Source organism: Delphinus delphis, chromosome 11 (assembly GCF_949987515.2).
Source record: "Delphinus delphis chromosome 11, mDelDel1.2, whole genome shotgun sequence".
Lineage (NCBI taxonomy): Eukaryota > Metazoa > Chordata > Mammalia > Artiodactyla > Delphinidae > Delphinus > Delphinus delphis.
Genome location: NC_082693.1, coordinates 74,909,800 through 74,925,714, shown reverse-complemented (window position 1 = coordinate 74,925,714; position 15,915 = coordinate 74,909,800). Strand labels below are relative to the sequence as shown.

Genomic DNA, 15,915 nt, shown 5'->3' with positions numbered 1-15,915 from the left:
AGAGTTACTCTCTTTTCTTGGGGGTAGGAGTAAGTAGGGCTGGAAAGCATACACAAGTTACTCTTCTCAACACTTCTGGTAGAATAAAAGCTTCCTCCTTTAGGGCCAAGCTCAAAATGCTGGTAGATTTTTCTTACCTTTGACCAGGTAGGAATTTTTAAAGTTTACTTTTTGCTTGAGAAGTAAATACTGGTTGTTGGTCCAAACAGTTTTTAAACAATATAGTAGTGTATGAAGTTAACAAAACAAAATGATTTTCTATATTAACCCTTAACCCCAATCCGTCTTTTCTCCTTATATGGAAATTTTGCTTTTAAATTTGGTATGTATCCTTCCAGACATATATAAACATTGAACAAAAATATATGTGTGTGTGTATATACACATACACAGATCTTTTTGTTTTATACATATACTATCATTATATATGTTGTTCTGCAGCTTGCTTTTTACTTTATATTGTTATTTACATTATTGCTAAACACATCTGGAAAGTATTTTCTAAGTATTAGGTCAGTGCCAGGAACTATAGTGGAAAAAGTATTTATAAGAATAACCACATAAAAGTTTAAAATTTACCTGCCAAAAATATTACAAAATTCTAAAGCAAGTAGCAAAAGAATAAAACATTTTCTGAAGTATGTCTGATGAAGGGCTAATATTTTTGATGTTTAAAACACTTTTACATAAGAAATAAGTGACTAAAAACAAAAGTAAATGATCAAAACTATATTAGCAAATCCTCAAGTTCATTAAGAACCAATTGCAAATTAAGACAATAATGGAATATGCCTTTATTAAGGTAAAATGTTTGTGTTTAACACTGGAAGGATTGGACATGGTGTAGAAGAACAAGCCACTTCCATACCTTGCTTGCGATAGTATACATTAGTTGAACCTTTTGATGGTGGTAGGGGAAGCTGGTTGGCAATATATTTATTTAAAGACCTTTAGGATTTTTCATATTCATTAGCTCACTTTTAGTCCTTTACCCTAAGGGAATAATCGTAGTTTTAAGCATGCTGTTAGCATATCTGCAGAAAGGTTTGTAGCAATCTAAGAATATAAAATAGGACATTTGGCAAAAAATGGTCTGTATTGATAAAATAGAAATTTACGCAGTCATGTATAATGATATTTTAGAAAATAATGTCACAGTTTCATGACGCATTGTTATGTAAAAACAAAGGAGGTTAGGGCTTCCCTGGTGGCGCAGTGGTTGAGAGTCTGCCTGCTGATGCAGGGGACATGGGTTTGTGCCCCGGTCCGGGAAGATCCCACATGCCGCAGAGCGGCTGGGCCCGTGAGCCATGGCCACTGAGCCTGCGCGTCCGGAGCCTATGCTCCGCAACAGGAGAGGCCACAGCAGTGAGAGGTCCGCGTACCGCAAAAAAAACCACAAAACAACAACAAAAAAAACAAAGGAGGGTACAGTAAAACAGTATGTAAAGCGACCTCCTTTATTTTAAAAGTACAAATCAAAAAATAGAAACTAACATACAGAAAAGACTAGAAGGAAAGTTATGAAAAAATAGTAATTATCTGTGGGTAGTGGATTTACTAGTAATTTTTATTTTGTTTTTTTCTGTGCAACTAGATATTCCCAATGAATTGCTCAAGTTTTATAATGTAATCCCTGTAATTAAAAAACTATATTAAAAAATGGTGTTTTGAACATTGAAAACATTTAATTATAGTATAAAAGTGTTGTTTTATTATTAGCCTGTTTAATATTCTGTTGTATCTTTTGGCTCCTAAAATAACTCTTCCTAGAAAAAGTTATTGAGCTCTTATGTATGTAAACGTAGTATCTCAGACTATGTACAACTTCAGTTCAGGTCCTTTACATTGGTGGGTAAATATAACCTCTGATATATTATTAGACTTATCTATGGTCTTACTCACAATAGTTTCTTAAATAAAGTTAGAGTTTTCTGCTTTACTTTGAACAAACATTTGGGCATTACAGCAAAGTAAACCTTACCAAAGTTATCTTTAATTGTATTTTTTATAGGAGTTAAATAAGATCACTACTCAGTTGGATCAGGTCACTACAAAGTTGCAGGATAAGCAAGAACATTGCAGTCAGCTGGAAAGTCATCTTAAAGAATATAAAGAGAAACATCTCTCTTTAGAACAGAAAACTGAAGAACTGGAATGTCAAATTAAGGTTTGTATAAAGGAAACTGTGGCCATATTTTCTACTGCTGTAGCAATGGAAATTGATGACCTAGAAGGAATCAAAGATTTTAAATTTGCAAACAAGTGTGAAGTTGTGATATACCAGTTTAAAAAATTACTTGTAGTTTTTTCATGTCTTAATTTTGGATTCCACCTTTACTTTTAATTTCTTCACTAATGGATGGCTTTTACAAATAGCAGTTTACATATACACGGGTTGCATTGTAATGTGTAAGTGTTTTAAAGAGACAACCAACCAAGGATCTACTCTAATTACAAGGAACTTAGTTTTTTATTGTTGTGAAGTCTCTTCTGCCCTATCATTCCTGTCTCCTTCCCTCCTTATTCCAATGTAATATTCAGGTATGGTATATTTCTTCCTTTTTTTACATTTTACATTTATACCCTTTGGATTTTGTTTCTAATTTAATATTATTAAAACTATTATAATTTACATTATGGTAAATTGCTTCTTTCTTTAACACAACTTCAAGTGAAAGTATTGATTTATACTAAAGAGATTAAATGACTGACTACACATATTAGAGAAGGATTTGACCTGAGTCCTTTGTCCTTTAAATTAGAACTTCGGTAAGTTAAAGAAAAATTTCTCAAGTTACTATATATGTAACTTATACCTTCACAGTCAGATGAAGCACTTCTGTACAATTATAGAATCATGGGCTATGTATATTTCTATATGTGCATCTATAGCAATATAACATGGAAGAAGAAAATTACATTTACAATTCTATTTATGGGTTCCCTTTTCTTTATGGTCAGTGATAATGGTATGATCAATTACATGATGTAATGGTTGAAAAGAACAGAAAAACTTTATTTTGGTCTTTTTTTTAAGATGAAAGGCATCTAATGAGAATTCTATTTGAGTATCTTTTAAAAATAGTTATTTAGGGACTTCTCTGGTGGTACAGTGGTTAAGACTCCATGCTTCCACTGCAGGGCAGGTACGCGTTTGATCCCTGGTCAAGGAACTAAGATCCCGCATGCCTCGTGGCGTGCCCCCCCCCAAAAAAAAGATATTTAGAACCACTAGTGTCTATTGTGATCCATGACAATGTCGGATATTTAACATTTTGTAATTATTATTTTAGGAAGTATTCCACCTGTTTTATATATATATGTGTGTGTTTGTGTATATATGTAGTTAATAGAATTAACATAGTTACATTGAATATCCAGTGTAAGTGTTGAGTAAGAGCCACGGGTACCTAAATTGGCTTATAAAATAGTATGCAAAATTTTTACAACTATACAAGAAAAGCATTGCTTATAGATGTTTAAACTATATATTTAACAGTTTGATTTTGTAACTTTGTAAAAATACATACAGTTATATGTATATGTATGAAATAGAAGCCATAGTGTGAAGAATAATAATCTCTAGACCAAGAGATTAAAGAAGCAAAATCAGAAGTTTAATTGGCTTTATATTTAGGGTCAATAGGTGTTAATGAGAAGGATGACATGACAACTCCATTTTAGTTTTGAATATTTATAATTATATAACAGTGTTGTAAGCTGAATATAAAGGATTATATATTTTATTTATTTATTTTAAAATAAATTTACTTATTTTTGGCTGCATTGGGTCTTCGTTGCTGCGTGCAGGCTTTCTCTAGTTGTGGCGAGCGGGAGCTATTCTTTGTTGCGGTGTGCGTGCTTCTCATTGTGGTGGCTTCTCTTATTGCAGAGCACGGGCTCTAGGTGTGCAGGCTCAGTAGTTGTGGCTCGTGGGCTGTAGAGCACAGGTTTAGTAGTTGTAGCGCACGGACTTAGTTGCTCCGTGGCATGTGGGATCTTCCCAGACCAGGGCTTGAACCCGTGTCTCCTGCATTGGCAGGCAGATTCTTAACCGCTGCTCTACCAGGGAAGTCCCAGGATTATATATTTTAAGTGGGCCCATGTGTGAACCTGTTACTTAGTTTTTTCATACTTGAGTTAATAACTTTTACTCAAGTAATAAATATAATTAAATTTATTCTCTTATTCAGAGTTCATTTTATTTATTTATTTAATTTTTTAATTAATTAATTTTTTTTTGTGGTATGCGGGCCTCTCACTGCTGTGGCCTCTCCTGTTGCGGAGCATAGGCTCCGGACGCACAGGCTCAGCGGCCATGGCTCACGGGCCCAGCTGCTCCGCGGCATGTGGGATCTTCCCGGACCAGGGCACGAACCCGTGTCCCCTGCATCGGCAGGCGGACTCTCAACCACTGCGCCACCAGGGAAGCCCCAGAGTTCATTTTAAAAAGTGAAAACTTAGTGACTGCCTGTCATATATAAAGCCAGCTGCTAGGTCTTCTGAAAGATTCCAAGATAAATGGCTTCTTTATTCAGTGATGGCTTCAGAATGTGTTTTTTATTATAACATAAATATTTTTGGTTATTTTTGTGTGTTATGTCAACACTAATTTGAGTGTAAATAAATGTTATAATGTTTAATAGATAGATAATCGTTGACATTAAAATGGTTTTATATTTCTGCCATAGAAACTGGAAGCTGATACTCTTGAAGTTAAAGCAAACAAGGAGCAAGCTTTGCAGGATCTACAAGAGCAAAGACAGCTGAACACAGATTTAGAGCTTAGAGCCACAGAATTGAGTAAACAACTTGAAAAGGAGAAAGAAACGTAAGCTAAACTACTTAAGGGAGAGGATTATAAACTAAGTTTCATAAGATTTCAATTTTGCTATCACAGTGCTTAAAGATTTATTTGATTCTATCAACTACTGATATTAATGTGAATGAAAAATAAAGCCATCACAGTATGGTTAAATAGGAGGGCTTGTGACCAGTCACATTTCAGTAGACTTTGTCTTTAAAGGCCAAATACACCACTCTGACAGTTGGCAGACTGGATCTGTGTCAGGATGGTGAGGGTTTTTGACTCTCAGTAGTAAAGCTGGAAGCTGAGAGCCTGGGAAAGTTATTCAGTACCTTTCAGGGAAATGAAATAAAACCCATCAAAGTTGATGATAGTAAATTGTTTTATACCTTCATGGTTTCATCCTTGTTTTGGGAGTGATGACAAAATGTTTTTGTTCTCACAGCTAGTAAATTGGGTCCTGACATTGTGAACTTGAGGATATACAGATGCATTTTGTGCCTCAAGTGGCATTTCTTCTCTTAACATCGTCGTTTCCAGTGCCTAGGTATTTGGGGAGTACATCTGATCCTTTGTATCACCCACTGAGTGATTTGTCACCTCTGGAACCCAGTCATGTGTCTGTGAAGATGACCTTTGAGTTGGTTCTTGTTCTCTTTCCCAAGGCCCGCTATGGGCCCAGTGTTTCTTTCCATTTCTACTGAGGTTTTAAAAATTTTTGCCTTTATACTTTATGCAAACATTTCTTATGTGGGGTCCTGCATTTCTAGAGAACTGCCTAAGAAAGAAGGGCTGGGTAAACACATCTGAGGTTTGACTAAACCTCACCCCTGGTCATAGGACTCAGCCCAGATAACAGGGTACAGAGCTCCACTTTCTCAAGGGCCACCTTCACTCTGCATGCAACTCTTTCCCTCCAAATTCCATCTTATAATGTATTTTCATTACTCTGCGGTTTAATGTATTTTCAAATATCCTTTGTGATTTCTTTGATTTACAGGTTACTTAGGAGTATATTGTTTACTTTTCAAATATTTAGGACTCTTCTAGATATCTTACTGTTATTCATTTCTAATTTAATTCCATTTTGGTAGGAGAACATACTCAGTAAAATTCAGACATTTCAAATTTTCATTTAGGGCACAGTGTATGGTTTATCTTGGTTAAGTTTCCATGTACACATATATGTGTTTTTGGGTAAAGTGTTCTATAAATATCAGTTAGGTTAAGGTGGTTGATAATGTTGTTCTAATCTTCTATATCCTTGCCAATTTTTTTCTCTGGTCATTTCTGTCAGTTTCTGAGAAAGGGATGTTAAGGTTTCCCAGATTGTGGATTTATTTATTACTTCCTTAAGTGACTTTGAAAAAAATAAACTAAGTTTTATAGTCACTATGCAAGGCTTTATTTCTTTTTTCTTTGTACTAAAGAATTTTTTATTATTTTTATGTCTAGAGGTTTGTCATGAAATGTAAAGCCACTAATTTAAAATATTTAATGAGATATGTCTCAAAGGGTTTTAGTGTAATAGAAAACAGGCATATTTAAAATAAAATTCTGTATGTATTTGTGTGATATATATATACAAGTTTCAATATAAATAGGGATCTACTATTAACTTTTTTACATAATAGAGAGCTGGTATAGATAAAGATAGATATCAAAACTGACTTTTTTTTTTTTACATCTTTATTGGAGTATAATTGCTTTACAATGGTGTGTTAGTTTCTGCTTTATAACAAAGTGAATCAGTTATACATATACATATGTTCCCATATCTCTTCCCTCTTGCGTCTCCCTCCCACCCTCCCTATCTCCCCCCACTAGGTGGTCACAAAGCACCGAGCTATCTCCCTGTGCTATGCGGCTGCTTCCCACTAGCTATCTGTTTTACGTTTGGTAGTGTATATATGTCCATGCCACTCTCTCACTTTGTCACAGCTTACCCTTCCCCCTCCCCATGTCCTCAAGTGCATTCTCTAGTAGGTCTGTGTCTTTATTCCCATTTTACCCCTTAGGTTCTTCATGACATTTTTTGTTTTTTTCTTAGATTTCATATATATGTGTTAGCATATGGTATTTGTGCAAGCCTTTATTTCTGTTTGCTTTCTTTGATTCACATAGTCTTATGATTTTATAATAATTACTTATGGAAAAGTTAAGTAGCATAGTAAATATATCAAGTCCCAGTTTTATGGTTGCTTGACAGGGATTTTAACTATATTAAATGGTAAAGTAATATTAGTACAATGACTTTTCTATTTAGACCTTTAAAAATCCACAAGGTACAGGATCCTGTGAATGTGCCTTCATATGTTCTACCTACTTTTTTTAAAGTAAAAGTAAGTTTCTGGGACTAAAAGTTAGAAAACTTCAAGGTATAGATGCAGTTCTGGTATTGTTTTAATACCCAACTTCAATTATGTGGCTGGTACATTTTTTAATAACCTCTCTTTAACATATTGTTGAATTTATAATAAAGTACATTGATAGTAAAGTACATTGGAAATAGTATGCATTCTAGAAATATTACTTTGCACTTGGTTTCATTTGCACTTTAAAAAATGGTTGATCTTTAATGTGTTCTTTTCTTTTGATATGTAATATGCATAATTTTATTCATTTTATGAAAGCAAAGTCTTTAGTTTAACTTTCTTAAAACAATATCTTCATTTCCTCATTCTTATAACTTTTTTTTTCCTGTTTTAAAAAATTGAAGTATAGTTGATTTACAATATCATGTTAGTTTCAGGTTCTTGTAACTTTTTAATTCATTCCGGTGTAGAAAACTTATATTAAATGATAACAAATCTTTTATATAATCTGCTAGGCTCTAGGATTAAAGTAAATCTTTTGTCTTTCCTCCATGTTTGAAATGAAATATTTCTTCTATTTTTTAACTTTATTTTTCCTGGTTATCTTATGTGTTTTCAAGTTTAAGACCTGGCAAACACATAATGTGTTTTAGTTTTTCAAGGAAAGAGGCAGAGTTCTGTGCATGGGGGCTAATGTAATAAATAAGTTCTTTAGGGCACATGGGAAAACATTTCTGGCTGTCATACACTAGAGGGTTTGCTGTTTGCACAGATTTATTTGGTGATACATTGTGGTCAACAAGACTGGATTAAGTCATGGGCTTAGATGGTCTTGGCTTTACCACTAATTTATTTGACTTGAGGAAAATCATCTTCATCTGTTAAATCATTGGATCAGATGTTCTAAGGCATTTTTCAGTTGTGTGGTTTTATGATATTAAATTATTGTTTTTACTTCTTAACTACACAAGAAAGTTTTAAAACTCAATAATTTATTTGAATGGTAAATTATGCATTATTAAAGAAATTGTTTCTTAAATATTTAGAGTATCCAATACAAAGTTGGATCTACAGAAGAAATCTGAAGCGCTTGAAAATATTAAGCAAATGCTTAACAAGCAAGAAGAAGAAAAAAAAGTCCTTAAACAAGAAATTGAAAATTTAAGTCAAGATGCAAAGATGCAGCACAAGGAATTGAATAACAAAGTTCACACAGCAGTAACAGAACTACAAAAAGTGAAGATGGAGAAAGAAACTCTAGTAGCAGAGCTTTCTGCAGCAAAAGAGAAATTATCAGAAGTTTCTGATTCTTTGAAGAACTCCAAAAGTGAATTTGAAAAGGAAAACCAGAAAGGAAAAGCTGCTGTATTAGATTTGGTTAGTTGTTTATGTTTACTGTCTTAGGTAGAAGTGATTTTTATTTAAAATGTAGTGACTTTTCTGCTTAATTCACTGTTGACTTTTCACCCTCCATTTAAGTGATTTTAAGTGTTCTTAGAGGAAAGGAATTGGGATTACTTAACCTGAGAAAAAGATATTGGTGTTTGTGTGTGTAATTTTCCAATGGCCCAGAAAATTTTCAGTTGAGTATATAGTTTTTCTCTATTCTGGGTCTGGTGCTAGATTTGGGAAAGACTACAGCATGTTTGTCCTCAGGGACACTTCCACAGAGAATATAGCTACTAGTTGAAATGTTTTTCACTTGACTATTAAAAAAAAGAAAGAAGACCAGAAAGATCTAAATGATTTTTAACTCTGGTGCTATAAACTTTCTTAATTCTTCATTCAATTTTCTAAAACTCTAGATAATACCATGTCTTAGAGATACTGTAAAAAATATTTAAACTATAGAGAAAAAAAATCTGAGTCTCAGGAAATGTGTAAAGAGGAATGTATTCTCAGAAATATTTTGACCCAGAATAACAGCAAAAGTAAAATTCTTTTGTTCTCAATATGAAGGTCAGTGAAAGTGTTGAGTACCATAAAAAACATGACTTTCGTATGTTGTTTTTATGTTCCTTTCTGTTTGGAGGAAACATCTTCTATCTGTATATGTTCCCACTTAAGTTATATGTAATTATTTTTATTTGTTGTTTCAATACTTTAAAAAAATTTGCTTCCATTTTTTGAAGCCCATTATTCTACTTTTAAAATAGTATAAGTTAATTAATTCTGTGACATAAAAATGTGGTTTCCAAAGTATTCTAAAATCTTGTCTAAATATTATCTAAAGTATTTATTGTGACTATTGGTTGATAATAGAAACTCTTAGCCTTTTCCTCTCCCTCCCCATTTACTGCTATAATATTTGCCTGTTTTTATTATTGAAATGGATGATTTTGTCCCATCTTAAATCATCAGTGATTCTGGTTTATTTCCTTGTGTGGATCTTACTGAGATTGTAAACCAAAATTCTTAAATTCACTACAAATATTTTCTGCATAATGTAGTTTCCATTTTTTTAGGAGAAAACGTGCAAAGAATTAAAGCAGCAACTTCAAGTACAGACAGAAAGCATGCATAAGGAACAGAATGAACTGAAAAAGTCACTTGAAAAAGAGAAGGAGGTAAAATTTTTTTTCTATAACAAAAAATATGTAAAGCATAATAAGGTCTTTATATTTTCAAAATATTTTCACAATACTTAAGTCAAAAGAAGGTTTTTTTCATTTGTGTTCTACCTACTACTAAAAAGTTTCAAGCTAGTTTAATAAAAGGCCCAAAATAAAAGATTATTATTAATAAAGGTAGAAAATTGGGTCAACTAACTGTAGAGTTATAATTAGATAATCTAGATTAAGGAACATTACTATGGATAAAAAAAGTCTTAATAGATTTTCCACAGAAATGACATTTTAAGGGCTCTTTATTTCATGGACATTTATATTAATGGCATATTTGATAATGGTTTTATAACAATTCAGAGATTTTTCTATGATTAATGCTTCTTTTGTTCTCCATCAAAACAAACAAGCAAATGAGGAAATAAATGGGTATAATATATATTGTTATTCTCTGAAGACATACCTCTAGTAGCTAGAGTCCAGGCATGTAGCTTTCTAGAGATCAGATTTGATAAAGCAGCAAAACATGGTCCTGACAAGTCTTTAGTGTGATTGTGTTCTGGTTGTTGATTGAAAGAAGACACCTGTGCTTTATATGCCAGCCATGTAAGTGGCAAAATTATAGAGGTTTAATACCCAAGCTGTGAATCCAGATTGTGCAAATTTATATCCTGACTGTGCCAATTATTAGCTATGCTGTCTTGCCTTGCCTTCTTAGGCAGATGACTTGATCTCTCTGTGCTCCAGTTTCCTCAGCAGTAAGATGGGGCTAATAGTAGAATCTGTGTCATAGACTTATTGCGAGAAATAAATGGGTTAATATATTTCAAAGTGCTCAGAATACCAGCTGTAACAAAATAAATGGTCAAATGTTAGCTATTACTTTATTATTGGTTATCATAACATAATCATTATTAACACTACCTGACTCCTGTTTTGCACAAAAATATTTCCGTTTGTATTGGAGATAAGCTGAAGCATCCATATATAGCACTGAAACTTTTTCAAAAGTAACTTTGAATGGTCAGATGCTCAAATTAGGTTCTTAATGAAATATGCATAAAATATGTAAACATGACTTTGGTTGGACGGGTGAGAGGTAGTGTAGTTCACCTTGGCCACAGAGGAACCTCAGTGTGACTTCTATATGATATCTAATTTTGAACAGAAATATATCCTAGAAGATTGTTAAAATAAGGTAGTAGCAAAATATGCCTCAAATCTCTAAATGAGGAAACAATTGTATGGTATAGTTTAGTGTCATCAGACAGATACTAAACATATTTGCCAAAAATTATCTTGGTTTTATCACAGTTAATATGAAGCTATCTTTTCTGATTCACTGGCCAACAGGCTCATTTAGCATTTTTTTAAAAAAATTATTTATTTTACTTTCTTTGGCCCCACTGTGCTGCTTGCAGGGATCTTAGTTCCCTGACCAGGGGTCGAACCCAGGCCTGGCAGTGAAAGCGCCGAGTCCTAACCACTGGACTGTCAGGGAATGCAGTTAGCATTTTGAGAATATTCAAAACAGTAGACATTTCAGCAATCTAAAGATTGATGTTGATTTTCCCTTTTTCTATGATATAAGAGAACACTAATCTAGTTCATTTGCAAGCTCTATCCAAATGTATAAGTTAAAAAGGAAGGCAAGATTAAACAAATATTGAAGATTAATCCAGCATGTCATCCAGTAGTGAATAGTGTCAGTTATGAAAGCTCCATGAGGGTAGGGATTTTTCTTTTTGGTTTACTACTGATTATTTGTGGCCAATAGACTCAGTAGTTTCTACTTAGAGTAGTGCTTGGCATGAATAGGTACTCAATAAATGTGTGTTGCATGGATAAATGAACGCTAAACAGGTTTTATTTTCTTTTAGACTTCTCATCAGCTGAAGCTGGAGCTCAGTTCAATGCAGGGACAAGTCATACAGGCCCAGAATAGTTTAACACAAAAGGAAAAAGAAGAACAACAACTTCAGGGTAACATAAATGAGCTAAAGCAATTGACTGAACAGAAGAAAAAGCAAATTGAAGCACTCCAAGGAGAGGTTAAAATTGCTGTTTCACAGAAGGTAGTGATATATTTGTTTACTTTTTATGGGAAGAAAAACTTTGCAGTTAAGATAACAATATGATAGTAACACAGATGAGTTACAACGAAGAAAATTTTACATATGCTCAAATTTTTTCTAAGTTAAATGTATAAATGCACTTAATTATATGACTAAATATCTATGTCTGGATTTCCATTCACTATAACCATGTTGTTAGATAATTCTTATTTGAAATTCTAGCACTAATCATTTGATAGGCATAAAACTACCTTTTTGTAAAATAAGATATAACTAACAATGTTAAGAGAATAATTTATACATTTCTAGTGTATTAGAAAATTTTACAGGAATTTAAAAATAAATTATCCTCATTAAGGGAATATAATCAAGAACAAAAATCATAAATTGAGATATATTTAAATATTCAGTAGTATAGGTTTCATATATTTATAATTGTTTGGTTTTTTAAGTTATAATGGTTTCCATTTCCAAACCTATCCTGATTTATTATTAAGCATCCGTTCTTCATCCTTAAGTATGTTTTTTTTTTTTTTTGCGGTACGCGGGCCTCTAACTGTTGTGGCCTCTCCCGTTGCGGAGCAACAGGCTCCGGATGCGCAGGCTCAGCGGCCATGGCTCACGGGCCCAGCCGCTTTGCGACATGTGGGATCCTCCCAGACCGGGGCACGAACCCGTGTCCCCTGCATCGGCAGGCGGACTCTCAACCACTGCGCCACCAGGGAAGCCCCTTAAGTATGTTTTAATACTTGTCCAGACTAAGAGTTGATAAAAGTGGATTGAACTTAATATTTGAACAAAATGAGGTTTTCCCCACTGTTGATGTATGCATATTAATTAGTTCATGGAGTAGAAAGATATAAGATCCCTAGTATGTAAAACAAGCAAAATATGTCATGTTATTAATAGTTGGCTTGTCACATTACTAGAGGAAAAAAAAATTAACCCCACAAATACATATTTTATGTTGACCACTATTTTTATAACTATTATTATGGTTATTTTACAAAAGGGTAATTTTCTAATAACAGAAACAAGAGTAGACAAATTTGTCTATCCTTTTTTTGTGTGTGTTGTATATAATCATACATCAGGATATAATTATCATAGTATGTATTTTGTTCTATGATTTGATATCTTGAGGTCATTTTTTCCTAAAATCTATTAGCCTCATGTTCAAGTTTTCCTTAGATCTTCATTTTTATAACAGTATGACTTAGTAAATTAAAAAAAAACCAACTATTTTTAGCATATTTTCTTTTTTATTAACTTATTAATTATAGTAAGATTTCTTCCAGATTTATGATTAATATATATTGCCTATACTTTGCATGGCTTTACTAGATGACACCTTAAGGATTTTGAGATTCAGAGGAAATGTTCTTATCGGTAGTTGTCTTACGTGGGACTGTTATAACAAAAATACCATAGACTTGGTGGTTTAAAAAATAAGCATTTATTTCTCACAGTTCCGGAGACTGGGAAGTTTAAGATAAAGGCACTGGCATATTGAATGTCTGGTGGGGGCCCACTTTCTGGCATGTGGACAGCTGTCTTCTTGCTGTATCCTTATATGCTGTATCCTTATATGACTGAGATTATCTCTTGTGTTTCTTCTTATAAGGGCACTAATCCCATTCACGAGGGCTCCACCCTCATGACCTCCCAAAGACTCCACATCCAAATACCATCACATTTGATCTAGGCTTCAACAAGAATTTGTCGGGGGGAGGGGGTGTCACAAACATTCATAGCAGTAGTTCACTTGTGTCAGTGGATGAATACTAGAAAAAGGAACACCTTTAACCTCGGGGAGGACAGCATTTTGGGGGAGTGTTGGGTAGATAGCCAGTCTCTGTAAATTAGACTTGGGATTTGGAGTTACCTAGAGAATCACTGAAAGGCAAGAATTGTTTAGTTTTATTGAGGAGCAGTGTACTATCATGGAAAGAAGATAAATTTTAGAGGCAGGCAAATTTGAATTTAAATTCTGTGTGACACACGTTAGGTTTATGGTCACAGGAAAGTGATCCATCTTTCTGGACTAAACAAAGTAGGGTCATAGAGTTGTAAAGGTTGAGATAATTTGAAGCAATTATACTTCAATAAAGATCTATTAAAAAAAAAAGATTGCGATAATGTATTTAAAGTACCTAGTACTGTGTGTGCCCAGTGCCATGTGGAAGCAAAATAGTTGTTGGATATTATATATAAGTGTAACAAACTATGATCTAAGAGTGTCATTTTGCCTGGTAAACCATACAGTGATGGTCTCCGGAAACTTTTCACTGGGCCACAGTGAAATAGGAAAAACAAGGATAAAGTTTAAATGGGTATAGATGTGTATGAGTACACACACACAACACACACCCCATATATATCTATATCTACATCTATCTATCTATATGAAACACACATATACATACACTTTTTTAATGTGATTGTGATTGTTTGGAAGTCACAGGTAAATCCAGCAAGGCTATATAAGTCATCAGTTCCTGTACCAACCTTATTTGAAACCTAATGTGGGAATACAGAATGAATAGGATATGGCCCCTATTCTCAAGTAGCCTATAATTTAATGAGGAATCAGGTATGTAGGGAAAAAGAAAACTAGTAGAAAGGAGAATGAGAAAAATTAGAACTTAATGGAAATTTTGACTGGCTTTCTAGAGGAGCTAGCATTTGAACTGTGTCTTTGAAGACTATGCTAATTTTGAAAGATTAAACAAAAGAGGAAATTAGATATTTCAAAGGAGAGGAAACAATATTAGCAAAGTTTGCAAAACTTAAAAAAAATGTCGTTATAGAAGATTTGCTATTGGAATACCTCGTAAGTGGAGAAGTGAGGGGAGATAACGCTACAGAATTGGATGAAATCAGATCACAGTAGATATTGTATAGTTGTTTCCACTTTAAATTTTTAATATTGGAAGACTAAAGGTAAAAATCTTTAGAAGGGAGAAATGTAGTCAGACCTGTTTTAGAGCAAAAACTGATAAGCTTGTGAAGGATAAATTGTAAATGATTGACCCTCCTGTATTCTCCTTTGGAACTTTGGGTTTACTTCTGTCAAACCCATTATCAAGCTGTTACATTGATCTTTTTATTTTTTTATTTTCTTTTATTTAACTTAACCACTAATAGATTTGAATCCCTCAAAGTCAGAGAACTGTGTTTTCTAACAAATAAGCTATCAATGATTTTTAAAAAAATGAATGAATGAATCAGCCTGTCATTTAGAGTAAGTAAAATGAAGGCCCAAATATGAACCCAGAGGGCAATTATGATCAGTGTTGAGACTTTGTAGAGGGCTTATTTGAGCCATAAAGGTGATTGAAGAGAAAGAAAACTAGATTGTGGGGGGGAAAATGTTAAAGAAAAGAAGTAGTATGCTACCAAAAAAAAAAAAATGCAGTGTAGTCTTCAACACGAAAAACAATGTCCAGGAATTCTTCATTGTGAAGACTCTAAATTGGAGGTAATGTGGGATGTTATCAGATAATGTGTGTGGTGATGAGCCCCCTTTCCTCTGTAGGCAGTTAGCACTGCCTCCTGGCAATCTGCTTCCTAGCTCTCTTGAATCTATCCCCTTTTCTTATTTCCCAACTTCCACAGTCTTAGTCTAGGCTATTTTTTTCTCTTATGTGGACTATTGTAAGAGTCTCTTAATGGATGTCGTGGGCTCTATTTGTCCACCTCCCATCTGTTTGTCATTTATTCATTCGAGAAACATTACTAGGCACCTATTCTGTGCCACGGACACAGTTCTAGGTGTTGGAGGTGTAGCTGTGAACAGACAAGGAACCTATTCTCATGGACTTAAACTTTCTTGGGGGGAAGAAACTTAAACAGGGTGATGTGAAAGACAGTGATGGGACAGAGTCCTACTAAAAGGTTGAGTGATCAAAGAAGCCCCTCTGAAGAGATTTGAGCTGATAACATGAAATACAAGAGCTATCCATATAGTGGTCGGGGCGGGACAACTAATGCAAAGATCTTAAGGCTAGAACAAGCTTGGTATTTTCTAAAAACGGAGACCAGTATAAGTTAAGTATAGTGGAGAGAGGAAGAGTAATATGCGATGAGCTCAGAGAAGTAGACAGGGGTAAAGGCATAAACATAGAAACTTGAAGATTATAATCTTGAAG

General features: G+C 33.8%; 1 protein-coding gene across 2 annotated transcripts in view; it reads left to right on the top strand.

Moving 5' to 3' along the window:
- EEA1 (early endosome antigen 1) overlaps positions 1-15,915 on the top strand; it is a 132,285-nt gene that overhangs the window by 98,718 nt on the left and 17,652 nt on the right. For both annotated transcript variants that reach the window (XM_060025353.1, XM_060025354.1), the window contains 5 exons: positions 2,015-2,170; positions 4,695-4,834; positions 8,172-8,502; positions 9,591-9,692; positions 11,570-11,764. In XM_060025353.1, coding sequence (XP_059881336.1) covers positions 2,015-2,170; positions 4,695-4,834; positions 8,172-8,502; positions 9,591-9,692; positions 11,570-11,764 — 924 coding nt within the window. The remainder of the gene's footprint in view (positions 1-2,014; positions 2,171-4,694; positions 4,835-8,171; positions 8,503-9,590; positions 9,693-11,569; positions 11,765-15,915) is intronic.